Raw genomic sequence first — 27,865 nt, forward strand, 5'->3', positions numbered from 1 at the left:
CTGTTTTTGTATTATTTTTGCTTCCCTTCCCTTAGGGTCATCTGTTTTGTGTCTTAAATTCCTCATATGAGTGAAGTCACATGATACTGGTCTTTCTCTGACTCAAGAGTCGGATGTTTAACTGACTGAGCCACCCAGGCACCCCTGATGCTGTGGTTTTAGAGTATTAATACTTTTCCATTCATGCAGCAAACATTATTGGTCACCTATGATGTGCCAGCCAACATCTAGGTCAGTCATTCCCTAATTTTTTGGGCTCAGGATCCCTTTTACACTCTTAAAAATTATTGAAGACCCCAAGGAACTTTTGTTTATGTGTGTTATATAGTTATCAATAGTTACCGTTCAAGAAGTCAGAACTGAGGAATTTTTAAATATTCATTAAAAATAATAAACCCACTACATGTCAACGTAACACTTTTAATGAAAAATTATTTTTCTTTTTTTAAAATTTTTTTTTAATGTTTATTTATTTTTGAGACAGAGAGAGACAGAGCATGAACAGGGGAGGGTCAGAGAGAGGGAGACACAGAATCCGAAACAGGCTTCAGGCTCTGAGCTGTCAGCACAGAGCCCGACGCGGGGCTCGAACTCACAGACCGCGAGATCACGACCTGAGCCGAAGTCGGCCGCTTAACCGACTGAGCCACTCAGGCGCCCCGAAAAATTATTTTTCAAAACAAAATGTAGCAAGAAGAGGGACATTGTTTTACTTTTTTTCCCCAAATGTTGTTAATATCTGGCTTGATAGAAGATAACTCGAATCTCCTATCTGTTGTTGCATTCCACGGGTTGCCAGATCACTTATCATGTATTTTCTAGAAGATACATGTCCAACATACACTCATGAAAAAAATGAGAGTTAAAAAGGAAAATAACAGCTGCATATTATTATGAACATTATTTTGGCCTTGAGGGCCCCCTGAAAGGGTCTGAAAATGGGATCCCCGTGGGTGCCCAGATCATATTTTAGGAACCACGGGGCTAGGTATTGGGAAATCGCCCTCAAGGAGCTGAAACCAGCAGGAAAGAACATTTATAGGTGTATGTAGTGTAGCATGTGAAGTGTTCAAGTAGTGTGTAATAATATTGTTCTGACCGGGAAGGTCAACAAAGATTTCAAGAAGGGGTTGATGTTTGAGTTGGACCTTGAAGCATGAGTACTTATATAAGGGGGAGGAAGAGGGCTTTCTTGGCTGAGAAACAGCACGCATAGAGGCAGGCCACAAGTCCAAAGTTCTGGAGTATTAACACGCATGAACGGAAGTTACTGAAGAGAAGGCTGGCAAAGCATAGTGGGAGGACAGGCTGTACAGAGCCTTGATTGCGTAGGCCATGGGAAACCATTGTTAGCTGCTAAATCACAAGTATTAGCTGATGGTTATGCCCCTACTCTCTCTAGGCTAGGCACTGTATTAGGAATTTCATTCTCTCACCAACCTGTTGAAAGAGGAATTGTTAGTCTCACTTGACAACCAAGAAACTGAGGCTTCAAGTATTTAATTTTCATGCTTAGATCTATTTTCTATTATTAACCTCCTATTATTAATACATTTTTTTCTGAAGTTCTTAGGATTGAAAATGAGATATTTCCAGAGCTATGGATAAGATAATAAGGGGGTAAACCATAGAAACTGAGGACCTTTTAGATTCCTAGAAGGAAGTGGCTGTTCTTTGAACAGTCCCATTGAAGTATGTGGATTAGATACTGAAAGCTGGGTCGTAGACAAAGCTAAGTAGTGATTTAGAAACTCGAAAACCGAAAGGGCACGAATGCATAAGAATGACTCATTTTCCCCTTATGATTTTGCACTCATTATTCACTCCAAATTATTAGTGTCTTAACACCAGACGTGTATTTACACAGTATTGTCAATTCTTATTATACTAAGATCTCATGCTGACAATCTACCTAGCACTCAATACAGGAACCCCGATATATGCAAGCCTAAGGTAAGTGTACACACTTGGGTGTGTATTAGGACCTTAAGAGGGCTTCCGGGAATTGTCGGGTTATCTGGCAAAGTCCCCTTTCGCCCAAAGGACTGGGTGGGGCTGGGGGGCACCGGGGCGGGGCGGTCTCCTAGGAGACCACGGGGGAACCGGTGCGCACGCGTACAGCCTAGGCCCGGCTGATGCAACCTCCGGCGGGCGGGCTGGGTCCGCCGAGAGTAAGGAAGCCGACAGGGAACGGCCGGAGACCAATCAGGGGCCGCACGCCGGGGTGGGGAAAGGCCCGCCCGCCGAGGCTGTGCGAGTGACGTTGGGCGACGCGGGGCTGGTGGCGTAGCCAGCCGCCCTCCTTCGTCTCGTCCTCTCGCCTGGGGGTGTCCTGCTCTTCGCTGGCCCCGCGGCCATTTTGGGCTTCGCTTCCACCCGCGTCCTCTTGCCCAGCCCTTCCGGGGTCGCGCTGCCGAGGGGCTTTTTAACGGTCCGTCTCTTCTGGACAGTCGCTGCCGTCGCCGCGGGAGGGCTCTATCTATGGTGGAGAGGCCTCGGGCGGACTAGGACACCTTCTTCCCGCCAGGATGAATGTCGTCTCGGCCGCTACGTCCTGCGCCTGCCGTTCCGGACTGTGGTCTGCCGCCCGCGGCGGAAGCCGCTTCCCGCTGTGGTTCTTCTGCTGGCCCGGGGATCGGCCTGGGGCCCCGACTCCGGCCAAGGCTATTTAGGCCGCTCCGAATCCCGTCCGACCTTCAGCCCTGAGAAGACTGCCAAGAACAAGGAGATGGAGCCGGCAGCAGACGGGTCTCGGCCACGGCCAGCCTCTCGGCCGGGCTCCCGGATCCGGCTGCCCTTCTTCTTCCCTCGGCGCCCGCAGCCCGGCACTTCCAAGTTGCCCTCGCCTCCTGCCCCGGAACACTCCGGGGACCCCAGACTTGCTGCTTCCCCCCAGCCTCGGACCAGCTACTGGGTGAAGCTGCTTTCCCAGCTCTTCGCGCCACTCCCCAGCCTGCTTCAGAAGCTGCTGGTTTGGAGCCAGCTTTTCGGAGAGATGGTTCCGACCAGATGGCTAGATTTTGCTGGAGGGTCCAGCTCCCTGAGGGCCCTGAAGGCTCGGGAGGACCCAGCCGCGCCCCCCGCGCAGAAATCTTTGAGTTCGCTGCGGCTCGACCCCTCGGACGACTCTGGTGCCAGCCCCCTCCATTGGCTGGAGGAGGGGATCCACTGGCAGTGCTCGTCTTTAGATCTAACATCGGAACTCAAAGCCAAGGCTGGAGCCCTGGACCCCGCGGCACACGCTTTTCTGTTAGAGCACCAGCTGTGGGGAGTGGAGCTGTTGCCGAGTGGCCTTCAAGGCCATCTTTGCTCGGACCGGGAACTTGGCTCTTTGCCCTCCGGGCCTCCAAACGTTAAGCGTTTAAGCAGTTTCAGCGTGGTCTCCTATTTGTTGAACCCCTCCTATCTGGACTCCCTGCCCCGGGTGGGGCTCGGCTATCAGAGCGGCGTGGGAAGTGGCGAGCTAGTTGATGTCCAGACCCTCAGCCCCGAGAGCAGCTGTGTGACTGAGGCCCATGACCCTCCCCAGCCACTGAAGGCAGAGATCACTTGCGCTTCATGGCGGGGATGTCCGCCCCTTTCTAGAGAGGGTCTGCCCGAAATCCACCATCTTCGCATGAAACGGCTGGAATTCCTCCAGCAGGCCAGCAAGGGGCAAGCGTTACCCAGCCCAGACCAAGATCATGGCTACCACAGTCTGGAGGAGGAGCACAGCTTGCTCCGGATGGATCCGCAACCCGGCGGAGACAGTCCGACACAGTGTGTTCCCTCTGCTGGAGCCGTTCCAGGAACCACCCAGAAACCGGGAACCGAGGAGGAAGTCGCGTTGGTGACCACAGAGGACCCGCTTGCTGTGGAGAAACCGGGGCCTTCAGAAGGCTGTCCATCTCGTGAGGTACCAGTGGAAAAGGAGCCTGGCGAGGACCAAATAAGTGTAGTTGACTCCTCAGACCTAGAGGATGACATTCCCTTATCCTCGAGACCGGCCTGTAGCAACAGGTTGATAGATTACATTTTGGGAGGCGCATCCAGTGACCCGGAAACAAGTTCTGATTCCGAAGGTGAGGGTTGGGATGAGGAGGCTGAGGATGATGGTTTTGATAGTGATAGCTCATTCTCAGAATCAGACCTTGAACAAGACTCTGAAGGGCTTCAGCTTTGGAACTCTTTCTATAGCGTAGATCCGTATAATCCCCAAAACTTTACGGCAACAATTCAGACTGCTGCCAGAATTGTTCCTGGAGCCCCTTCTGACTCCGAGAAGGATTTGTCTGACAAGTCTGATCTAGAGAATTCTCCCCAGACCGGAAGCCTTCCCGAGTCTCCTGACCAGAATTCTGGGGAGGAAGAGGACTGGGAATCTAGTGCAGATGAAGCAGAGAATCTCAAACTGTGGAATTCTTTCTGTAATTCCGATGACCCCTACAACCTTTTAAATTTTAAGGCTCCTTTTCAAACATCAGGGAAAATTTGGAAAGGCTGTTGCGACCCAGAGAGGCCGTCTGAGCCCGCTGCGGCCATTTCGGAGTATCACACCTTACTTTCTTGTGAGGTGCACCTGCTAGGGAGCCGAGAAACCGAAGGTCCAGACTTGGGACAGGGTGGGGTTCTTTCTGGACAAAGACACACGCGTATCAAGAGGAAAAAGGTTTGTGTCTTTCTTCTAATGTGCCTGTTAATTTGTACTGTTTTGATGCGGTTAAATACAATAGGATGACTTTTCTGGAGGCAAGGTTGTGCATATTTTTTGCGCAGAAGGACTCTAAGCTTATATACTCGGATTAAGAAATGACACCCTCCCACCTCCACCCCCCCTTCTTCCCTCTTGTAGAATGGAAGACACTGGGGTATAGACGTTAGCAGGAAAGTGCCCTTTTTTTTTGTTGTTGTTAATGGTTATTTATTTTTGAGACAGAGAAAGAGCATGAATGAGGGAGGGTCAGAGAGAGGGAGACACAGAATCCAAAGCAGGCTCGAGGCTCTGAGCTGTCAGCACAGAGCCCGACGTGGGGCTCAATCTCACGGAGTGTGAGATCATGACCTGAGCCGAAGTAAGATGCTTAACCGACTGAGCCACCCAGGCGCCCCGGAAAGTGCCCTTTTCATTTGGGTTTGTAGCTCTGGGCTGTTTGCATGCAAACTTCAACTTTCCACTCTTTTTTACGGAACAGAAAAATTAAACCTTGTGTGTATACACAATTTAAATTTTTCGGGAGGTTGGTCAGGTCCTGTTATAGCCATAGAGTTTTTAAATGTGGTACGTCATTTGCAGACCTTAATATTTTATTTACGGGATAACAGTGTCTTCATTACTGTCCATTAGGACCCAGAGGGATGATGGTACCAAGTAGCAGGCCAGATTTGTCTGGTTGTTTGCCATGAAAGAAAATTCTAGTTTCAATATGAAAGACTTTTTGACATGTACGTGACTTTGACAGTAAAAAACCCAAAATCCAGGAGATAGTATTGCCTTTTCCTAAGAGTGCAATTAGTTATTAGTTATTAGTTCTCATTGGCCAGTTACTGGTTAATAATCATTTGTAACAATGATGGTCACTTACTAGGCTTAACTTGAGTAGTTGCTTCCTAAACTAGTCTCAAAAACTTCATGGAACATTTTATTCTTTTAACACATTGTCAAGTTAATCTTATTTTGGGAAGCCCTTTGAATTGCTTTGTATTTTCCCTCTATTGTTTATTCAGCTAAAGTTATTAATTGGAGAGGAATCCCTCTAAGCACACAGGGTGTCTTTTATTGTAGAGGGAAAGTTTCTTTAGTTTCCTGTACACTTATTTGGAAAGAGAAAGAAGGGGAAATTATTGCTGCCCTCTGGTTCTGCCGCATCAGAGTTTCAAGCGGACAGTGCCATAATCTATTGGCTCCAAATAGCCAGCTGAATTAATCTTTTGAAACTCTTCCTGGGTAGAAAATTTCTCTAAATGGTGATAACGTATGTCTCGCCTGTAGAAGTAGAATAAGTCATGTTAAAAAATTCGTTCACTCTTCTGTAAATGTCGTCCTAAAAGATCTTTTCTCTATATTTTTAATGGGCCCCTGACAAAATGCCCTATTTCGTGACTAGATCAAAAAGCAAAGTGGGGCAGCGGAATGCACATTTGGTATCTGGAGACTTGTGTTCCCTCCTGCTGAGCTGTTAGGGCCAAGAGATTTGGGAAGACAGCCAGACCTGCAAAGTAACTTGACCTCTCATGGCCTTGATTGACTCATTTATCTGATGGGAGTAATAATTGCATCTATCGTATGAGTTATTGCATGATTTAAATGAGATGAGTAAATAACACTCCTAATTCATCCCCTTGCCTTTAAATGGTAGCTGTACAGTTCAGGGACCTCAGGCCAGTCTCATGCCTCATTTTCGCTTACTCATTGAGTAAAAATGAGATGAGTCAAGTCGCTGGGAGACTACTGACTATGAAGTGGAAGCAACATTTATAAAGGATTATGTCTAAAACAGTAAAATTATTCGGGCAGCCTTTTAGTACTTGACATTCTTCAGGTATACGGGAATTGTGGATAGTGCCTAATTCTTTTTTTTTTTTTTTTTTTTTATTTTTTTTAACGTTTATTTATTTCTGAGACAGGGAGAGACAGAGCATGAGTAGGGGAGGGGCAGAAAGAGAGGGAGACACAGAATCCGAAGCAGGCTCCAGGCTCTGAGCTGTCAGCACAGAGCCCGACGCGGGGCTCGAACTCACCGCGAGATCACGACCCGGGCTGAAGTCGGACGCTTAACCGACTGAGCCACCCAGGCGCCCCTGATAGTGCTTAATTCTTAAAATGAAACATTGAGCTGTGGGAGTTTGAAACGCCTGTGCCACGGCACTAACAGTGCAGATTGTGGGGCCGCACTCGGTTTGCAGTCTGTTTGCTACACCTCCTGGAAGCTGTATCATTTGAAACAAGCCCATTAACCTCCCTGCCTTTCTTTCCTTCTCTATACAATGGAGATGATAATCGTACATGTCCTATGAGGATTAAATGAGGTAGAAATTGTGAAGTGCTCTGAAGGGAGCTTGGCATATGGTAAACACTCTATCCATGTTGTTGTTATTATTTAGTGACACCATGAGTGAGTAACTCTAGAATGCAATATCTAGTAAGATGTTACATGCTTGCTAATTGTCCTCGAGGGCATTCCTTGGCCTGATGTAAAGGGAAGGAAAGGAGAAAGGAGTAGGCCACGGTGGGATTAGCTGATGTAACTATTGAACATATTTTAGAGCAAGTATTTACTTTTGTGCTTCGCTCCGTCCGAAAGAAACTTCTATATTAGAAATTAAGTAGGGGTTAAAAAGGGACTGTCACTCACTACGTGAAATCATGTATACTATAATATTTACAATTTCATGTGTATGTAATGATAGCATATTAAGGAGGAATGAAAAGGGTTTTTATCTCAACCACAAAGTCTCTTAGCAACATAGCCTTAAAATGTTAATTTTGCTGTATTTTGTTGACTAAGTAACCTTTTTAATAGTGTGATTACAAAAGTAATAGTATAAGAGTAACACTACATGTTCATGATGCAAAAGTTGGAAAGCACCGAAAAAGTGAAATTTTATTTAAAAGGAAAAAGAATAGAAATAGTGAAGGTCTTGTTAAAGCTTTTGGTGCCTTAAGAAAAGCATCGACTGACGTTGACGAATAACTGTTTCAAATATTTCTGAAAAGTTCTGGGGGAAACATTTGTCATTTTGGAAGAAAAGTGTCACAGAACTGTACTTCCCTAAGGATTGGAAGAAAAAAAAACACACAAGGATAACATCAGGAGACTTACAGTTCCCCATCTGGATTCATTTTCTTAACACCAAAACCAAGAGGAGAGAGGTAGAACAACACGATGACAGATGGGGGCAGGAATGTATGTGTATGTGTGAAGGAAATTAAGATGGCATTTGCTCACTTAAAAAAAAAAAAAATTAATTAATTGATTAATTTTTAAATTTACATCCAAGTTAGCATGTAGTGCAACAATGATTTCAGGAGTAGATTCCATAATGCCCCTTCCCCATTTAGCCCATCCCCCCTCCAGCCACCCCTCCAGTAACCCTGGGTTTGTTCTCCATTTTTAAGAGTCTCTTCTGTTTCATCCCCCTCGCTGTTTGTATGTGATTTTTGCTTCCCTTCCCTTACGTTCATCTGTTTTGTCTCTTAAATTCCTCCTATGAGTGAAGTCGTATGATTCTGACTAATATCGCTTAGCATAATACCCTCCAGTTCCATCCATGTAGGTGCAAATGGCCATTTGCTCACTATTTATTGAGATGCCATCTAATCAGTCAGAACTACTGCTGCTTTCTTCTTTTTCTTTTAAACTTCTGTTACAGTTGAAACCAAATATTCCTCTGAGGTACTGGGTTGTTTGATATTCTGAAAGAATTAGTAGCATAAAGGTTTGGTTAATTACCTCAATGATTGTAAGATCCTAGAGCACGATTAAAAATAGTCTTTGTCTTTATAGGTAACCTTCCTTGAAGAAGTTACTGAGTATTATATAAGTGGTGATGAGGACCGCAAAGGACCATGGGAAGAATTTGCACGGGATGGGTGCAGGTTCCAGAAACGAATTCAAGAAACAGAAGATGCTATTGGATATTGCTTGACAGTTGAGCACAGAGAAAGAATGTTCAATAGACTCCAGGAAACATGCTTCAAAGGACTTACTGCTTTCGAGCAATGTTAAGATGGTTTGACAGCCTCTAACTCGAGCATACACTACCTCTTATTTGAGAGGTTTCTTTTAAAAACAAAATTTGGCAGCTGTCCTTTTTTTTTAGAGGATATGCAACTTGGACCCAGTGACCTAGTCTAATTTCTTTTTTTTTTTTTTTTTGCAACCAATCCCACTCAGAAATGTCCAGGTTTGAAGCCGAGCCCTGGTAATGAAGGATGAGATGATGTGGTTTCTAATCCTCCCTTTTTTGACTTAGTTGGATGTGTTTTTGAATGTTCTGTGCTTGCCAAAGTGAAATAGGGGACCGTTTAAGGTGTAATTTTGCATTTCCAAAACTTATTTTCTTGGGAAACAATATTTATAGGGTGCAAAGCCCATTTTCCATTCTAATTTAAATTATGTTTACCTGTCTGAAAACGCTGGGCTCTTCCTCCCTGACATTCTAAAATTAAGAGGCTTTTATGTTCTCTCTCTCTATTTTTATCTCAGTGATGTGGCCCTTCTAACTTAAAAGCTGAGAAAATAATCTTGTGTATGCTACCAGCTTAAATTATCTTGTGTCAACTTTTTTTCCCTCTACTAAAAATGACTCTGGTTGAAAGTTGTGTGGTGGGTCATTGTTTCTAGGTGAAGTTCTACCTAAGACACTTTCAGGAACCGCCACAAAACTTCCATGTGTAGGACTCTTCTGGTGTTTGGGAAAATTGCATCTTTCTGCCAAATTGTAATGTCTAACACGTTTAACTTCTGTGCAAACCGTCTCGGAGAGGGTTCTGTACACGTTACTGTCGTTCCCAATTCAATGGTTCTTTGCATGTTGCAACAGGTAGAAATTGTTGTAAAAGACTCTGGAAAGCAATGATTGCATCATAGGCATTTATTTTTTAAATTGAAAAGCCAACAATTGTCCTAGGAAGGAACTAGGAGACCTCTCAGAGCAATTTGGTTCTGTTGTGTATGCTCTCAACAGAAAACCAGTGTTATTAATCTCACGTCTCAGCACCGTCACTTTTAAAACCTGTCAGGGGGACACTGTAAACTTGGAAATGGGCAGTTCTGAATTTTCCAGTTTGCAACATAAAATACAGACTTCAGTCAATATCCAAGTTTATTGTGTTCTGTTACTGAGAGAAGCAAGACAAGGCCTGTACTTCCAGGATGGTACTATAGACTTGACTCGAAAGTCTTAATATTTTTAGCCCAAAGTTCACTTTTGAATTGAAGTTTTTGCAGTGACTGATTGTCCTTGGTTTGCTTGGTTAGCTCTTCATGGTGCACATCTGTTAGGCCGAGGTAACGTTGATCTCCTCCTATTGGTCCCTCTTTACCCCACGTGCCTCCTGTCGCAGGTGATGGAACACATGAGTAGAACAGGTGACCTCTTCAGTTTCAACTTGTTTCAGTGTGGAAACAAATTTTTCATCAGAAGTGCTGGCAGAGTTACTACCTCAGTTTATAATCTACCTGGTCATTACTTCCATCCAGTCTGCTCTAAGCATTGCCTCCAGTGATAACATACATACTCACAGGTGAATACACGGCGAGTACGCCATCATCAAAGCCGGTCCCAGTTTTGCAGAGCCCTTACCCCCCGGGCGCTGTGCGCCTCCACTTGAGGCCATTGTAGGGGCTGCACTTGCAGAGTCCTGCTGGAGCGCAGTGGAAACAGGCTGGTTTCAAGCACCGCTGTGTCAGATGGAAAGAAGGCACCATTTGCCTTGAACAAAGCTTATGGAAAGCGTCTAGGCGTTCTTTTAAAACCAGCCTGCAGCTTACTGGTTATTTCACAGGCTCCGCCTGAAATCTTGCACCTCTGGCTTATGTGAAAACAATGGCATAGCTTGACACGTATTGGATTTTGGAACCTTGTTCCCTGGGGATTCCGACCTCACTACCCAATGAGTAAAAGCTGGGGGAAGAGTTCTCCCACTTACCACCCTCCTTTAAAAGAAGCGATCAGACAGTGATGAAAAGGACAGAAGGGGCTACTTTTAAGTGGGGCTGAAGGAGAAAACACTTCTGGTCATTTCATCCCAATCCTAGTTGTTAGAACAAAGTCAAACCTGGAAGCTGTCACTGAACATTGTGCACGTTTAAAGTCTTGCAATGGTGCTTTAAGTATCAATGTAGCATGTGAAAGGCTTTGTACAGACAGGTAAAATTTCCTTTTCTGAGTGTTTGAAATGTGATAACAGCGCCTCTTCATCTTTAACTTGAAATCAAAACTGTCAGATTTTATTTTTTTATAATTTAAGGAAGGTGAATTTAGGGGACGAGGAGACTCTAAATTGGCTTCTACAGATGCAGTGATTTAAATGTAACCAGTTTGTTGGGATTTTATAGCTAAAATTATATTTGTGTATATAACTTTAACTAATCCGTAAATTGTAATAAATATATTTGCAATTATTAGATGTTACATGATATTTTGGTTCAAGTTGATATTGTATGTTTCCTAGTATTTTACATTAGCTTTGGACTTAGCAGAATTTTCAGGTACTTGTGTGAAAGCACTATAAACTTAGAGGGGCTGGACAAATTTCTGTACTTTAAAAAGGTTATGTGACATGTAAATTGCACCTCAGCTTGTTGAAGGGGAGGAATTTTAAGGGGATGAGTAGGATTGCAAACCAAGTTTTAATAGGGGAATTTGGTTCTTAGAGTATGAAGTGCCCTTCTTAGAGACTGGGGATTTGATTCCAAAATTGGCCCAGGCATCCACTTCTGCAAAGAAAACAGTAAAATGGGGTATTTCACAGAAGCAGTCAAATTCACATGCTCGGCTTAGCATAGTGTTTCTCTTAGGTACAGGGAAATTTTTTTTTTTTTTTTTTTAAGTTTAAATTCAAGTTAACACAGTATAGTATTGGTTTCAGGAGTAGAACCCAGTGATTCATCACTGACATACACCCAGTGCTCATCACAAGTGTCTTTTTTTTTTTTTTTTTTTTTACATTTATTTATTTTTGAGACACAGAGACAGAGTGCGAGCAGGGGAGGGGCAGAGAGAGAGGCAGACACAGAATCCGACGCAGGCTCCAGGCTCTGAGCTGTCAGCACAGAGCCCATCACGGGGCTCAAACCCACAAACTGTGGGATCGTGACCTGAGCCAAAGCCCAATGCTCAACCGTCTGAGCCACCCAGGCACCCCACAAGTGTCCTCCTTAATACCCCTCACCCATTTAGCCCACCCCCCCCATCCATCTCCCCTCCAGCAACCCTCAGTTTGTTCTCTAGAGTGAAGAGTGAAGAGTCTTCTCTATAGTGAAGAGTCTTATGGTTTGCTTCTGTCTCTGTCTTATTTCCACATATGAGTGGAAACCATGGTATTTGTCTTTCTCTGACTGACTTCACTTAGCATAACACACTAGCTCCATCCACATCATTGCAAATGGCCAGGTTTCATTTCTTTTTATGACTGAGTAATATCCCATTGTGTGTGTGTGTATATATATATATGTGCCACCTCTTTATCCATTCATCAGCCAATGGACGTGGGCTCTTTCCATAGTTTGGCTATTGTTGATAACGCTACTATGAACATCAGGGCACGTGCCCCTTCAAATCATCATGTTTGTATCCTCTGGATAAATACATAGTAGTGCAACTGCTGGGTTGTGGGGTAGTTCTATTTTATTTAATATTTATTTTTGAGAGAGAGCAAGTGGGGGAGGGGCAGAGGGAGAGAGGGAGACAGAATCATAAGCCGGCTCCAGGCTCCAAGCTGTCAGCACAGAGCCTCACGTGGGGCTTGAACTCATGAACTGTGAGATCATGAGCTGAAGTCGGATGCTCAACCTACTGAGCTACCCAGGCACCCCAGGATAGTTCTATTTTTTGATTTTTTAAATTAGGTTATTTTTTGTGAGAGATGGGGGGCGGCCCGGGCAGAGAGAGAGGAAGAGAATCCCAAGCAGCCTCCACACTGTCAGTGCAAAGCCCGATGTGGGGCTCAGACTCATGAATCGTGAGATCATGATCTGAGCTGAAATCGAGACTCAGACACTTCATCGACTGAACCACCCAGATGCCCCCGCCCAGTTCTGTTTTTTAACTTTTTGAGGAACTCCCATATTGTTTTCCAGAGTGGCTGCGCCAGTTAAGTAGCAGGGAAATCTTAATGTTTCTTTAGTTTGTGCATTATTATTAATGAGAACCATGATACTGTAAATCATGACATTCTCCCATTTACAATGTTGCGTAAATGTGACGGCAGCATCAGAAAAATCAGACTTCTTACCCTGAAAAAAAGACAGCATTTGGGTTATAACAAGCCTATTAATGAATTAAGGCATAATAGCATTCTTAATTTGGGTATTTGGATCTTCCTAGCTGATGAAGAAAATTTATTAAAGATATAGTTCTGAACCGGGAGGAAAAAACAGTTGCAAGCAATCAGTATTTAGTACAAATTGAATTGGTTGCCCCAGGTTATACTTTATACCATCTTGGGATTAATTGAAGCATTTTTGGCTCTCTCTTCCTGGAAGTTTTATGGAAATAGCCATATTCACATCAAACCAGATTTATTGCTATGACTCCTGATATCATGGAGAAATTGTGCTGGTTTTTTTTTTTTTCTACTTTACTAGAAAGTTTAAGGCAAATATTTAATTACTGACCTCATATTTTGCTGGTTACAGATTTAGGAATTTGGTGGTCTCATCTGGAGACTTCTTTGGATTCTCTGTGTACCTTTTATTTTTATCTTTTATTTTTTAAAGATCTTACTTTTATTATTTTTTTTAACGTTTATTTATTTTTGAGACAGAGAGAGAGCACGAACGGGGGAGGGTCAGAGAGAGGGAGACACAGAATCTGAAACAAGCTCCAGGCTCTGAGCTGTCAGCCCAGAGCCTGACGCGGGGCTTGAACTCACGGACTGTGAGATCGTGACCTGAGCGAAGTCGGACGCTTAAGCGACCGAGCCACCCAGGTGCCCCTAAAGATTTTATTTTATTTTATTTTATTTTATTTTTTTAATTTTTTTTTTTCCAACGTTTATTTATTTATTTTTTTTTTTGGGACAGAGAGAGACAGAGCATGAACGGGGGAGGGGCAGAGAGAGAGGGAGACACAGAATCGGAAACAGGCTCCAGGCTCTGAGCCATCAGCCCAGAGCCCGACGCGGGGCTCGAACTCCCGGACCGCGAGATCGTGACCTGGCTGAAGTCGGACGCTTAACCGACTGCGCCACCCAGGCGCCCCAAAGATTTTATTTTTAATCTCTACACTCAACACGGGGCCCAAACTCACAAACCTGAGATCAAGTGTCGCATGCTCTCCGCACTGAGCCAGCCAGGCGCCCCCTTCTGTGTACCTTTAAAAATAAATGGAGGGTTTCTGGGGGGCTCAGTCGGTTGAGCTGCCAACTCTTGATTTTGGCTCAGGTCATGATCCCAGAGTCTTGGGATCAAGCCCTGTGTTGTGCTCTGCACTGAGTGAGCATGGAGCCTGCTTGGGATTCTCTCTCTCCCTCTGTCCCTCTCCCGTTCTCTCTCTTTAAAAAAAAAAAAAAAAAAAAAACAGTGGAAATATCTTGTTTGTCTTTTTTTCTCAACAAAACACATGTTATAAAAGTATCTAATATAGAGATATATAAAAGAACTCTTAGTACATTCTAAAAAATAAGTATGCTGCCCAGGGTACCCTTTGAGTTGAGAGACTTCATTTCTTTTGTATGTATAAGGAGGTTTTGATATTTCTTCATTTAACTGATTATAACACGAATGTTAGTTTTTTTGGAATCTTTCTGTGTTGGTCATTAGGATCTTTTCCTTATGGACTTCATTGAATGCTTTGTGGTCAATACAAAACATTAGTCTTTTGCTCCCTGGATTTGCTCCAGAGAGACTGTTCGTGTCGGTCAGTTATGACTTTAAAGTACAAAGGTAGCGTGATATCAATATCTAGAGCAATAGGGGTAATAAATTGGATAAATCAATCCCTTTTAACCTCGCTCACTTTGAGGATTCACTAAGCAAGACTTATATTGCTTCCAATTAATAGGTTTTAGTGACAAATTTGCCATCAGGGAATTTAAAGAAACCATTTTACACATGGAATGGAGAATACAGGGGGTCGGTAGGGGTATGCGTTACTATGTAATAATTTGAGTTGCATCCCTGTTTTACCGTTGGCCGGCTCTGTAATCTCACCAGGGAAGACAGAGGAAGCTAGGTGTATAGAAAGCGGGTTGCTTGACCCATCGGGAAGATACCCCAGGGATCTGATGAGGACATACGGTCTAGAAACCTGAACTACAAGGGACGAACTTGGGAGTGATTTAGCAAGTTTTGTTCTTTTCATCTTTTACCCTTTCCTCCATCTGTTCCCTATTGTTCTTGCAGATCCTTCCCTAGAAGACAAGGATGAGGACCTCCGCAGCAAAAGAACAGCACAGTTTGCCAGAGGTGTGTGCTCATTAAAGACACCGTCTACCCAAGAGGAAGAAAGGAGCTCACAGGGGCCTTAACTCTCTCCAGAGCTTGCTGCATACTTTCCCACCAAAATAATAGGTTACCATATATGTGGTTTAAGACTGGATTAATTTTGGGGGTGCCTGGGGGGGGGGTTCAGTCAGTGAATTGTCGGACTCTCAGATTTTGGCTCAGGTCATGATCTGGTTTGTGGGTTCGAGCCTCCCACTGGGCTCTGCACTGACAGTGTGGAACCTGCTTGGGATTCTCTCTCCCTCTCTCTCTGCCCCTCCCCTGCTTACTCTCTCTCTCTCAAAATAAATAAACATTAAAAACATAAATGCACTGAGATGGGGCACCTGGGTGGCTCAGTCAGTTAAGTGTCTGACTCCTGATTTTGGCTCAGGTCATGATCTTACAGTTTGTGAGTTAGGGTTAGGGTTAGGGTTGGGGTTAGCGCAGTGTGGAACCTGCTTGGTATTCTCTCTCCCTCTCTCTCTGCCCCTCCCCTGCTTGTGCCCCCCCTCTCTCTTTCCGTCTTTCTCAAAAATAAATAATTGGAAAAAAAAAGACTGGGTTAATTTTCTTTTTTTTTTCTTTTTTTTCTTTTTTTAAACATTTTTTATTTATTTTTGAGACAGGGAGAGACAGATCATGAACAGGAGAGGGTCAGAGAGAGGGAGACACAGAATCTGAAACAGGCTCCAGGCTCTGAGCTGTCAGCACAGAGCCCGACGCGGGGCTTGAACTCACAGACCGTGAGATCATGACCTGAGCCGAAGTCGGCCGCCCAACCGACTGAGCCACCCAGGCACCCCTGGGTTAATTTTCATAAATATCCCAAAGATGTTCAGGGTCAAAAAGAGAGGTGAGAGTAAAGCTGATGTGGGGCTCAAACTCACGAACTGTGAGATCGTGACTGAGCCGAGATCAAGAGTCAGACACTCAACTGACTGAGCCACCCGGGTGCCCCTAGGATTTTAAGTAATATCTACCCCCAACATGAGGCTTGAACTTACAACCTTGGGATGAAGAGTCTCATGCTGTACCGACTGAGATAGCCAGGTGCCCCCAAGCATGCTTTTCTTTTCCTTTTTTAATTTTTAAAAACTTATTTATTTTGAGAGAGAGAGAGAGACAGCGCGAGTGGGGGAAGGATAAAGAGTGAGAGGGAGAGAGAGAATCCCAAGCACTCTCAGCGCAGAGCCCTCCACAAGGCCTGAACCCACGATACCGCAAGATCATGACCTGATCCAAAACCAAGAGTCAGATGCTTAACCCGGGTGCCCCAGCATGCTTTTCTTGGTGGAGTTCATGCATTGGCTCAGAAGGCAAAAACCAGAGAGGAGTCAGGCCCAAAACAGTTTTGAAAACGCATCTGCATATATATTCTGGGATGGTTGTCTTTAAAAATGTTTCCCCATGAGAAGATGAGTCCTTCATCTCAAAAGTACCTCCAAGAGACTCTTCACTGCCCTATCCACAACCTGCCCTTTCCCTCACTTCACCTTTTTATTTATTTTTTCAATGTTTGTTCATTTTTAAGAGAGAGAGAGAGAGAGACAGCCTGAGCAGGAGAGGGGCAGAGAGAGAGGGAGACACAGAATCTGAAGCAGGCTCCAGGCTCTGAGCTGTCAGCACAGAGCCGGACGTGGGGCTCAAACTCACGAACGGTGAGATCATGACCTGAGCCGAAGTCGGACGCTTAACTGACGGAACCACCCAGGTGCCCCATTCCTCACTTCACCTTTTTAAAAAAACTATGTTCATTCTGACCTCATCTTGTTAACATTTTCACTTGTTTCTTGTCTTTTGCCACCCTCGCTGGCCTGGAACTGTGACTAGCATATAGATATTGAACAAAGATTTGAATGAGTAAATCACTTTCATTTATTTATTTATTTATTTATTTATTTATTTATTTATTTATTTATAATCTCTTGAATGAGTTAATCACGTTTTTCTTTTCTTTCCTTTGTTTGCGTGTGTGTGTGTGTGTGTGTGTGTTTAGTAATCTCTACACCCAACGTGGGGCTCAAACTCACAACCCCGAGGTCAAGAGTCGCGCGCTCTTCCAGCCGAGCCAGTCAGGTGCTCCAGGTTAATCACTTTGGTAAAGTCACCTCTCACAGAGCGTTCGCTGAGGTCTCATCGACGCAGCCAGGTCTGATTACAAACAAATGTGCCCCGATCATAGATGAGGTCGAATCGCGGAACTGAAAGGTCCTCCCAGGGAAGCCGCCGGACGCTCTTAACTTTGTGGAATGGAAGCGCAAACGTCAACCTGGCTGGGGATACGACATCAGTTCATTCGAGTGTCCTTAATACGGTGCATGTCAACTGCTGACTTTCACATGTGAGCACATCGGCCGAGTCCTTTTCTTTTCCAGAATTAACAGCCTGTATTGCGGCGCCAGGGTTATCTGTTCTCTTCCTTTGCGGCTGGGGGTTTCTAGAGATGCTCCGTTGATTCCACTAGATGGCGCTCCTCACCATCTCAGAGTGCCTGGTGGATCCCTGCTGTTACCAATGTACTACTGCTCCCTTGGAGGCCATTCCCGCGGTGTGTAACCGAGCGGGAGAACTGCCCTGCCCGGTCCAGGCCTGCCCATTGTGACTCCACCTTTTGGTGGTGAGTGCCCGGAAGTGGAGGCTGTTCCCTGTGGGAGTACCAAGGTTTGTATTTGAACGCGAACAAGTGAATCGATTCTTCCTGAGCTCCACAGAGAGAGGCTAATTTAGGAGACTGGAGGTGGAATCTAAGAGGCCGATGATGTCGGATCTTGGCTGGACTTTCCGGGTTAGGGTTCTTCCAGTCCAGGGCTTCATCTCACTCAACTATTTGCTTAGCATTCTGCTTTCTACTGCGTGCTGGTGAACCAGGGCAGTCATCCTCAGTGACAGGAGAGAGGGTGGCACATTGCTCGAGGCATGGAGAATCACTGTGTCTGATCACAGAGCTGTACACGAGACCAGCTCGGAAGGTGGAAAGGATCCTCAAGAACCGCTGGGCTGGGGTTTCGGGCTGCTGTTGCCCGATTCCCTCGTAACGCTAGTAGCCAAGGCCAGGTGGACATCCAGGACCGCTCTTTGGTAAGTTGGTATTGGCTCCACGGGCTGGTCCCGGTCTACCTCCAGGGGTGCAGCATAGTAACCCGGATGTCTTAGGGGCACAACATACTTTTCGTCAACTCAAGTGATAATTTCCATGGCCGCCTCCTCCCAGTGGACCGGCTCCCCCACCAACACGCACAGTTCAGGAATTTATTGACTCGTGTGTTTCAGAAAAGCAATTAAATGTGTGGAAAGTCTGTCTTCCACGTACACATTATGCTTATTTATAGTAATTGCGGTGTTCTTGAGAAGCTAGTATTACTAGTGGTGAATTTACACCTACAGTTTTAAATCAGGTGATTCTTTCAAGTGAGAGCATGAGGTTTGGTGTTATGAAAGGCACTTCCTCGTTAGGTGGATAAAGAGCATTTCCACTACCCCAAAAAGCTCCCCCATGCTCTCTTTTTTTTTTTTTTAAAGTGAGGTCCACACACAACGTGGGGCTTGAACTCAAGACTCTGAGATCGGGAGTTGCATGCTGTACTGATTGGGTCAGCCAGGTGCCCCTCCCGCATACTATTTCGTATTCAACCAACCTCCAGCTTTTGGCAGCCAGTGATCTGCCTTGTTTTCTTTTTTTCTTGCTTTGTTTATTTATTTTGAGAGCGAGAGCACATGGGAATGGCAGAGAGGGGGGAAGAGAGAGAATCCCAAGCAGGCTCCACGCTTTCAGTGCAGAGCCCGGCGCGGGGCTCGAACCCATGAACCACGAGATCACGACCTGAGCTGAAATCAAGCGTTGGATGCCCAACCAACTGAGCCACCCCGGCGTCCCCAGTGACCTGCTTTTTATCACTATTTTACCTTTTCTAGAGTTTCACAAAAATTGTATCTTACATACAGTATGTACCCTTTGTGTCTGACTTGTTTAATCGAGTGTAATACTTTTGAAATTCATTTATGCTCTTGGGTATATCAGTTGTCCACCCTTTCAGTTGCTGAGTAGTATTACTTGTACGATTACACCACAATTTATTTATTCAATCACTAGTAGAGGGACAGGTGGTTTGTCTACAATTTGTGGCTATTGAATAAATAGCTGCATAAATGCTGCATAAATGAATAAAGCTGCTGTGAACATGTGTATAAAAGTGTTTCTGTGGCCATACATTTCCATTCCTTTTGGATAAGTTTAGGAGTGAGATTGCCAGATCATATGGTAAGTATATGTTTAATTTTATAAGGAAACAACTTCCAGTTTTCCAAAGTGGCTGTACCACTTGGCAGCAACGTATGAGAGATCCAATGTTTCCATGTCCTTACCCCTGCTTGATATTGTAAGTCTTTTTAAGTTTAGCTCTTCTAATGGATTTGCAGTGGTATCTTATTCTGGTATAAATTTGCATGTTGTTGATGTTTAATGTTATGGCACATCTTTTCATAAGTCTATTTGAAACAGCAAATATCTTCCTTGGTGAAGTATGTGTTCAGATCTTTGGTCTGTTTTTAACCAAGATTGTGTGTGTGTGTGTGTGTGTGTGTGTGTGTGTATTTGGGACTTAGATATAAATCCCTTACCATGTATATGTTTTACCAATATTTTCTCCCAGTCTATGGCTGACCTTTTCATTTTTTTTCACGTTTATTTATTTTTGACAGAGAGAGACAGAGACAGAGACAGAGTGCAAGTGGGGCAGGGGCAGAGAGAGAGGGAGACACAGAATCTAAAACAGGCTCCAGGCTCTGAGCTGTCAGCACAGAGCCTGACGTGGGGCTTGAACTCATGGACTGCGAGATGATGGCCTGAGCTGAAGTCGGATGCTTAACTGACTGAGCCACCCAGGCACCCCTCATTTTGTTAATCATGTCATTTAAGAGCAAATTTTAAAATTTTGTAGAAGTCCAATTTATCCATTTTTTCTTCCATGGTCCATGCTTTTTGTGCCATTTCTCAAAAATCTTTCCCTAATGCGAAGTCACATATATATATTTTAAAGACCTATACCTTCCATTATTACTTTAAAACTTTTTAAAATATTTATTTATTTTTAAGAGAGAGAGAGCACGAGCAGGGGAAGGGCAGAGAGAGAGAGGAAGACAGAGAATCCAAGCAGGCTCTGTGTTGTCAGCACAAAGCCCGAAATGGGGCTCAATCCCACGACGCTGGGATCATGACCTGAGCTGAAACCAGGAGTTGGTTGCTCAACGGACTGAGCCACCCAGGTGCCCCTCTGGTCCAGTAATTTCTGATTTGTAATCCATTTCCTTCTTTCTGCTATAAATTATGTGATGTATTTTATCTATCTCCCAATTTACAGATGAAGGACCCAAAGCATCATGACCTACCCAAGATGACACAACTAGGAAGAATGGCAAAAAATGGGCAGGTAAACCCAGTCTGCTTCCTGAGTCCCTGCCTCATTCCTCTCAGGCAGTCTTCATAGATGAGATGGAAATAGAGCTAGACTTGGAAAAAATAAGTACTCTTAATTGGGTAAATGTTGGGGAAAGGGGGCAGTTAATGGGTAAGGAAGCAAAGGATATTTCAAGTAGGAAAAACAGCTTTAGAGAAAATGTGAAAATGGAAGAATATAGAAACATGTTGGGGAACGGCTAATAGGTCAGGCAAGTTGGGTATGGGTTCTATGGGATGGAAAATGTAGCGGAGAATAAAGTTGTTACTCTAAATGGTAGAGTATTTTGAAGCCCATGCTAAGAGATTTGGTCTGTTTCATGCTACATAAAGGCGGTGACATGGCCAAACTGGTTCTTTTGGATTACTTCATGGGTCATTGGTAGATGGATTGTGTTCAAGCCCCATGTGAAGCATAAAGCTTAGTTAAAAATAAAAGGGGGGGGGGCGCCTGGGTGGCTCAGTCGGTTAAGTGTCCGACTTCGGCTCAGGTCATGATCTCACGGTCCATGAGTTCGAGCCCCGCGTCGGGCTCTGTGCTGATGGCTCAGAGCCTGGAGTCTGCTTCGGATTCTGTGTCTCCCTCTCTCTCTGCCCCTCCCCCATTCATGCTCTGTCTCTCTCTGTCTCAAAAATAAATAAACATTAAAAAATAAAAAAATAAATAAAAGGGGGGGCGCACCTGGGTGGCTCAGTCAGTTGAGCGTCCGACTCTTGGTTTCGGCCTAGGTCATGATCTCACTGGTTCGTGAGTTCAAGCCCCACATCGGGCTCTGTGCTGACAGTGTGGAGCCTGCTTGGGATTCTATCACTCCCTCTCTCTCTGCCCCTCCCCCAAAGGTAAATAAATAAACTTAAAAAAAAAAGGAAAAGGTTATGACATTTTTTTTTTAAATGTTTACTTTTGAGAGAAAGAGAGACAGAGTGTGAGCAGGGAAGGGGCAGAGAGAGAAGGGGAGACACAGAATCGGAAGCAGGTTCCAGGCTCCGAGCTGCCAGCACAGAGCCCGACATGGGGCTCGAACGCACAAACTGCAAGATCGTGACCTGAGCCGAAGTTGGACGCTTAACCAACTGAGGCACCCAGGCACCCAGTTATGACATTTCTTACTCCCCAGCATATTCATAATTGTTATGACTATTTAGTTTAAAATTTGATTTACATATCTTTCTCTTAGTAAGTCATAAACTCCTAAAGCACCATAGCTTAGTTATGAAGGTGGGCCCAGAGCTTAGCCTAGAGCTTGCTTGACTCTCATTAATTTGTTCATTCAATATCTTTTATGACCACAGTGAGAGACCCTGTACTCAGCTGAATATTCATTTATTTAGGAAAGATTTACTGAGCACTTGCTGTGTGCCGAGCCAAGTGCTGAGAACAGGGATGTGAACAACGCTGGCAAGGGCTCTGCTCTCAAGCTTACATCTTAGATGGGGGAGTTGATACACAAACAAAAAAATGAACAAGGTAACGTCAGGTGGTGAGCTATGCCTTGAAGATAATGGAAGAGAAAGAGATCCGATAGGGAGAAACTTGGGGAATGACTCTGGATACAGTCATGAGGGTAACTTTGGCCTCATACCTGAATGGTAGGAAGGAGTGAGTCATAAGGTGATGGGGGGAAGGGAGGGATGGGAAGAAGGGAGTGAATTAGGAAATGCCAGTGGATGAGAGGCGAGGGCCAGATCATGCAGAGCCTACAGGAAGGAAATTTGGATTTGTTCTAAGTGTAGTTGGAGTGCTTGAACTAGTAGGTATTCAAGCCCTTAGTGGTGTGTTTTTCTCTTTGGAAAGATCCTCTGGCTACTGTGTGAAAAACGCAGCGGGCCAAGCAAGGGAGGAGGGACACCAGATGGAGAGGCTATTGGGATGGTCTGTGTGGGACATGATGGAGGCTTGGACGAGGTGGCAGTGGAGGTGGAAAGAGGGTATATCTGGATGGAGATCCAGTTGATTGGATGTAGAATGCGGAGAAAAGAAGGAGATCTTGGGTGATTCCCAAGTGAGAGGACCAAATATCCCGGCTCACTTGAGACTGAGGAGTTTCCTGGGACAGGGTTTTCAGGGCTAAAATGAGGACCGGCCCCGGGCAAACCAGGACAAGTGGTCACCCTAGTCCTAGGCTTTTGGGCCAAGCAATGCGGTGATTACTAAATGTGCCACATACTAAGATAAAGAGTACTTGGGGAGAACAAATCTGGAGCTGGAAATCAAGAGTCCTGTTTTGACCACATTAAGTTTGAGATATTTATTTATTTATTTATTTATTTATTTATTTATTTATTTATTTTCAACGTTTATTTATTTTTGGGACAGAGAGAGACACAGCATGAACGGGGGAGGGGCAGAGAGAGAGGGAGACACAGAATCGGAAACAGGCTCCAGGCTCTGAGCCATCAGCCCAGAGCCCGACGCGGGGCTTGAACTCACGGACCACGAGATCGTGACCTGGCTGAAGTCGGACGCTTAACCGACTGCGCCACCCAGGCGCCCCAGGTTTGAGATATTTATTAAACATCCCTGTGAGTGATTAGGCAATGGGATATATGCATCTGAAGCCCAAGGGAGAGGTCAGATTCAGATAAAAATCTGGAAGCCAGCAGCCCGTAGATGGAATTTAACACAATGGGGGAGATGGCCCAGGGGGAGATCCAGGTCGAGGGTGAAGTTTGGATTCTCTCAACATTCTGACGTTCAGCAGAGGAGAAGCAGTTACCCAAGATACTAAGAAGGAATAGCCATTGAAGTGGGAGGAAACCCAGGAGAATGGGGTGTCGTGCAGGCCTAGAGAAAAAAAGAGCTTCCTGAAGGTGGGAGTGGCCAAATGCTACTGGGAAAAATGAAGACAAAAAAGCAGATTTAAAATACAGTCCCTGAAAATAAAAGAGAGATTAACCAAGAAACAGACAATAGAGAGCTATAGAGAACAAATTGATGGTTACCAGAGGGGAGATGGAGGGGGGGTGGATAAGTGAAACAGGTGATAGGAATTAAGGAGTGGACTTGTCTTGATGAACACAGGGTGATTAAAATAAAAACTTTAAAAAAAAAGGGGGGGCACCTGGGTGGCTCAGTGGGCTAAGCATCCAACTCTTGATTTCGGCTCAGATCATGATCTCACGGTTTGCGGGACTGAGCCCTGAGTTGGGCTCTGTGCTGACAGCGTGGAGCCTGCTTGAGATTTTCTCTCTCCCTCTCTCTGCAAACATACAGTGCATACACTCTCTCTGTCTGTCTCTTTCAAAATAAATAAATACACGCCCAAAAAAGGCAGTCCCTGCTCCCAAGGAGTTCCAGTCTTGTGGGGTGACAGGAAAGTCCATTCCTGTACAGGGATGAGTACTAAAATAGTGATAAGCACAGGATGTCAGGCAAGTGTAGACAGTTCCTCCCTGGGCTGCACCTTGAAGGAGACTGAAAAGGCAGAGAAGGGTTCCCCAGGCCGAGGAGGCTAGGGCACAAAGGTACAGGCCATTGTAGGGGGTTCAGGATGGCTGGGGCACAGAGTAGAGAAGCAGACAGGGGTCCCCAGGGCAGGGAGGAGGCAGGGCCAAGAAGCACCTGTTGGGCTTAGCGACCTGGAAGTAAGTGCTTACCTTTGCCAGAATAGTTTCAGCCGTTTTCAAGGAGCTGTGGGGACAGACACCAGCCTGTGTGTAACTGGGAGGCAAAGAATCAGGCACTCTGAGCTCAGACATCACTTCTTTAAGCAACCTGAAGTGGAAGGAGGGAGAGTGGGGATATTGTAGCTTTTCTGGGCACGGGAGCAGAAAAGGTGGACAGATTGATCCGGAGGGTAGTTTTGCAGTGTGTATACGGCTGAGGACAAACGGATAAGGGTTTTGGCTAGTGGGGGATGTTGTGAGAGGCCGTGAGTTTGGGCTGAATGGCGCAGGAAGTGACGTGAGGCTTTCACTGACAGATCTGGAGGAAATCTGAGAAGCCCAGAGGTCCTGTAGGAAAGCCAGGAACAGGTGGGAAGGGAGAAAAGAGGAACGAGGGTGTTAGGAGGACCCAAACTGTGATCAGAAAGTGGGATGTTGGAGTTCATGTTTTCCAAGTTGGAGTGAATCTGGGCGGTCGGAAAGGTTAAGGCATGGTCTTGGGTATGAATCATTTAACGGCATGGAGGGGAGTGTTCCCGGAGGTGAGAACAGTAAGGTATTGTGGGGTTAGGACATTGGTCAGTTCACTCACATTAGTACTGAAATCACCCCGAATGAGAGGGAGCCAAGGCATGGCGAGGAAGGTGCTAAGCCAGGAGCCAAAGTCTCTGATGAGTGTAGACCAGCACAGTGGGGGGTGGCAGGGCCCGGAGGGGAAGAAACCGGTTGGCTGAAGGCTGGGGCCATTTTCACATAGAGATAGGCGCATAATGGTGCCTTATGCATTTATTGAGCTAAACTGAGCCAAAGTGCTGTGTTAGTTCCAGGAAATGCCCAAGTCAGCACCAGCTGCCATTTTCTAGAAAAACCCCCGGTCAGACATTTAAAGGGGGCGTGACAAGAGCATTGCCTGAACCGCGGATTCAAGAAGGGACCCGGAGAGGAAACCTCAGCAGGTTGACTCCGGGGGCCGGTCCTCCCGGCTCCACCCAGCCCACATCTCCTTGCCCGGAGCGGAGGCCTGACGCTTTCGTTCCTCCCCTCCCCTCTCTGGGGAGCTGCCAGTGCCAGTGCTCCTCGCCACGACGCGGCCCTGGCAGGAGAGATCAGCCAGCCATCTTGGGCTGGCGTCCTTCCCAGGAGAAGCCAGAGCGGCGCCTTGGAGATGGGAGCTGAGGGGGGCACATTTCAGGCGAACTTCTCACCAGCGGGCAAGGGCTCATTAGCCAAACGATCATCTTCCCCAGGCCCGTTGTCAGACCAACTTAAAAATAACCCGAGCTGTCTCCCCACCCTTTCGCGCAGGAGTGCAAGTCGCTTCCTGCTCAGGCAGAACCCACCCGAACCTCAGCCCTTCTAGAACGCTAGCAGCATCCGCACATTCCTTCTCCTTATGAGGGACGTGACTGCGCTCAAGGCTTTTCCCTTCAGGACACCGCTCCCTCTTGTCCTCCTACCTCACTAGCCTCGTGTTTTCCAGTTTCCTTTGTGGATTCCTTCTCACTAACTTGACCTTTCAGAGTCGGAGTGCCCGGTTCTCGGCCCCTGATCTCCCGCCTCCTCCCTCCCCACACTCACTCCCTTTGTGACCTCAACCAGCCTTGTGGCTTTCCCACCATCCAATCACTGGGCAACACCACATGTGTATCTCTACTCCTGAGACAGACTCTCACCTTGTATGGCCAGTCATCTCCTTGGCATCTCTACTTGGGTATCTCCTAGGCATCTCCAGCGTAACATGCTTGGAAGCGAACCTGCGTCTCCCCACTCTCCCCTGCCACACCTGTCTCTCCTGCAGCCTGCTCTTGTCTCAGTCTATGGCAACTCAGTCCTCCAGCTGCTCAGCCCAAATACCTCGGAGTCATCCTGACTCCTCCCTTCCCCTCACAGCCCAGTTACAGTCGAATCTACCAGCAAATCTGTCAGCTCTTCCTTCAACAGATACCCAGAAAAAGTCACCATTTCTCACCGTTTCTACCCCCAGCGCCGTGAACCAAGCCATCCCTGTATCTTGCAGTAGTCTCCTAGCTGGACTCTGCTTCTACCCTGTCCAAACAGCAGCCAGAATGATCCTCGAGAAAATGTTAAGCCAGGAAGGGGGCACCTGGGTGGCTCAGTCAGTCAAGCGTCTGACTCTTGATTTTGGCTCAGGTCGTGATTCTAGGGTCATGGGATCGAGCCCTGCGTTGGGATCGAGCTCAGCGCGGAGCCTGCTTAGGATTCTTTCTCTCTCTCCCTCCGTCCCTCTCCCGGTTCGCATGCTCAATCTCTCTAAAATAGAACAAAATAAAAAACAAATTAAAAAAACCCAAACATTAAACCGTGAAGATCATGGCACCCTACAGGGAACCCTCCACTGGCTCTCCACCTCATTTAGAGGCGAACATAACTATTAAATACCAGCATTCAATAAAGACTACCATCGTCGTTATTCTTTATAGAGCAGAGGAATCTGTTATAATCTTCTTGTGACTATGTAAGTCTCTTGGCCAAATACGTTTACACGATAAAGTAAATGTCTTGAAATCTAGCTTTCTGCTGCAGATTGGGTTTCCAGGAGACCCGAGTTGTGGAATTCTACTGTGGAATTGCCACAATTCTGGGTTCTTCCTGAGTTTCCCTGTGTCCTCCAAGAGGAAAATGCAGGCTTCGGATGAGATGATCACTCAGATCTTTTCTTGATCTAAAATTGTGGTTTTCTTGAAAGAGAAGCGTTCTCGTTCTTGGCATCACAAAAAATGCAGGTGGTTATCTCATTGGCTTTCCCCCCAAAAAACCACATTGTTTACACCAAAGGAAAAGAAAGACAAGACACTGTGACCTTTGTATTTGTCAGGACTTTTTGGTTGTTAGGGGCAGAAACCCAATTCAAACTGGCTGAAGCAAATAAGGGCACCTACAGGTTGAAATCCCAGAGGTAGCGTGTCCTCTGGTGAGCTGGGTCCGAGGGCTCATGGGATATAAGGAGGACCCGGGCTCTCCTTATCTCTGGTTCCACTTTTTCCTGTATTGGTTTCCCTTTCAGCGGCCTCTCCCACCCGAAGATCCCAGGAGCTCCCAACGACAATTGCCAGCTTCAAATCCAAGAGAAAAAGAGAATTCTGGGTCCTTTAAAAAAAGTAAATTTCACTGAGGCACTTGGGAGGCTCAGTCGGTTAAGCATCCGACTCTTGGTTTCGGCTCAGGCCATGATCTCACAGTTTGTAATTTCAAGTGCCCACATCGGGCTCTGCGCTGACAGTGTGGAGCTTGCTTGGGATTCTCTCTCTCTTCCTCTCTCTCTTTCTCTCTCTGCCCCTCCTGCACTCCCCCCTCAAAATAAATAAATAAACTTAAAAAAAAAAAAAAGTAAATCTCATTGATTTGGTCTGAGTCATGTGTCCTTTCCTGAACCAATCACTACGGCCAGGGGAACAGAGAGTCAGATTCACCACATCCGTGCCCCAGTCCCTGCCCCCCAGTAGGGCTGGCGTGGGGCGAAGCCAGCCCATCCAACCCCCATGGGCTGAGAGTGGCAGAAGGGACAATGTCAGAAAGGAAATTCAGGGGCTATTAACAGAAGAAAGGAGATTAGCTATTGGACAAGTCAAGATAATAGACATTTCCTTGAGGCCTCAGTAAGATTTTTTTGCAAGCACTGCATTAATTTCCGAGGTCCGCTGTGAGAAGTCACCAC

The 27,865-nt window shown here is 45.7% G+C and overlaps 1 protein-coding gene and 1 long non-coding RNA gene across 13 annotated transcripts; one reads left to right on the forward strand and one right to left on the reverse strand.

The window, feature by feature from the left end:
* The first annotated feature begins 411 nt into the window (after positions 1 to 411).
* Positions 412 to 27,300, forward strand: PPP1R15B (protein phosphatase 1 regulatory subunit 15B). Of its 11 annotated transcripts, none has more exons than XR_006706975.1 (5): positions 412 to 4,648; positions 15,048 to 15,110; positions 17,128 to 18,209; positions 20,489 to 20,557; positions 27,215 to 27,300. XR_006706975.1 is itself a non-coding variant. In XM_045456335.1 (4 exons), the coding sequence occupies exons 1-3, from the start codon at positions 2,729 to 2,731 to the stop codon at positions 20,509 to 20,511; spliced, it is 1,419 nt and encodes a 472-aa protein (XP_045312291.1). In that variant the 5' UTR covers positions 412 to 2,728; the 3' UTR covers positions 20,512 to 20,557; positions 27,215 to 27,300. The 11 variants fall into 11 exon arrangements, 5 of the variants coding, with proteins under 5 accessions (XP_045312291.1, XP_045312292.1, XP_045312290.1 ...); XR_006706977.1 differs by having other exon boundaries at positions 17,128 to 17,792; XR_006706980.1 differs by having other exon boundaries at positions 412 to 4,061.
* LOC123586834 lies at positions 18,129 to 25,744 on the reverse strand. 2 transcript variants are annotated; one of them, XR_006706983.1, is made up of 3 exons: positions 25,647 to 25,744; positions 24,181 to 24,298; positions 18,129 to 18,279 (listed from the first exon to the last, which is right to left on the reverse strand). It is a non-coding gene; the product is annotated as an uncharacterized LOC123586834 (long non-coding RNA). The 2 variants fall into 2 exon arrangements; XR_006706984.1 differs by lacking the exon at positions 18,129 to 18,279 and adding an exon at positions 23,262 to 23,368.
* Positions 27,301 to 27,865: the final 565 nt, after the last annotated feature.

This window comes from Leopardus geoffroyi, chromosome C3 (genome assembly GCF_018350155.1).
Source record: "Leopardus geoffroyi isolate Oge1 chromosome C3, O.geoffroyi_Oge1_pat1.0, whole genome shotgun sequence".
In the NCBI taxonomy this organism is placed as follows: Eukaryota; Metazoa; Chordata; class Mammalia; order Carnivora; family Felidae; genus Leopardus; species Leopardus geoffroyi.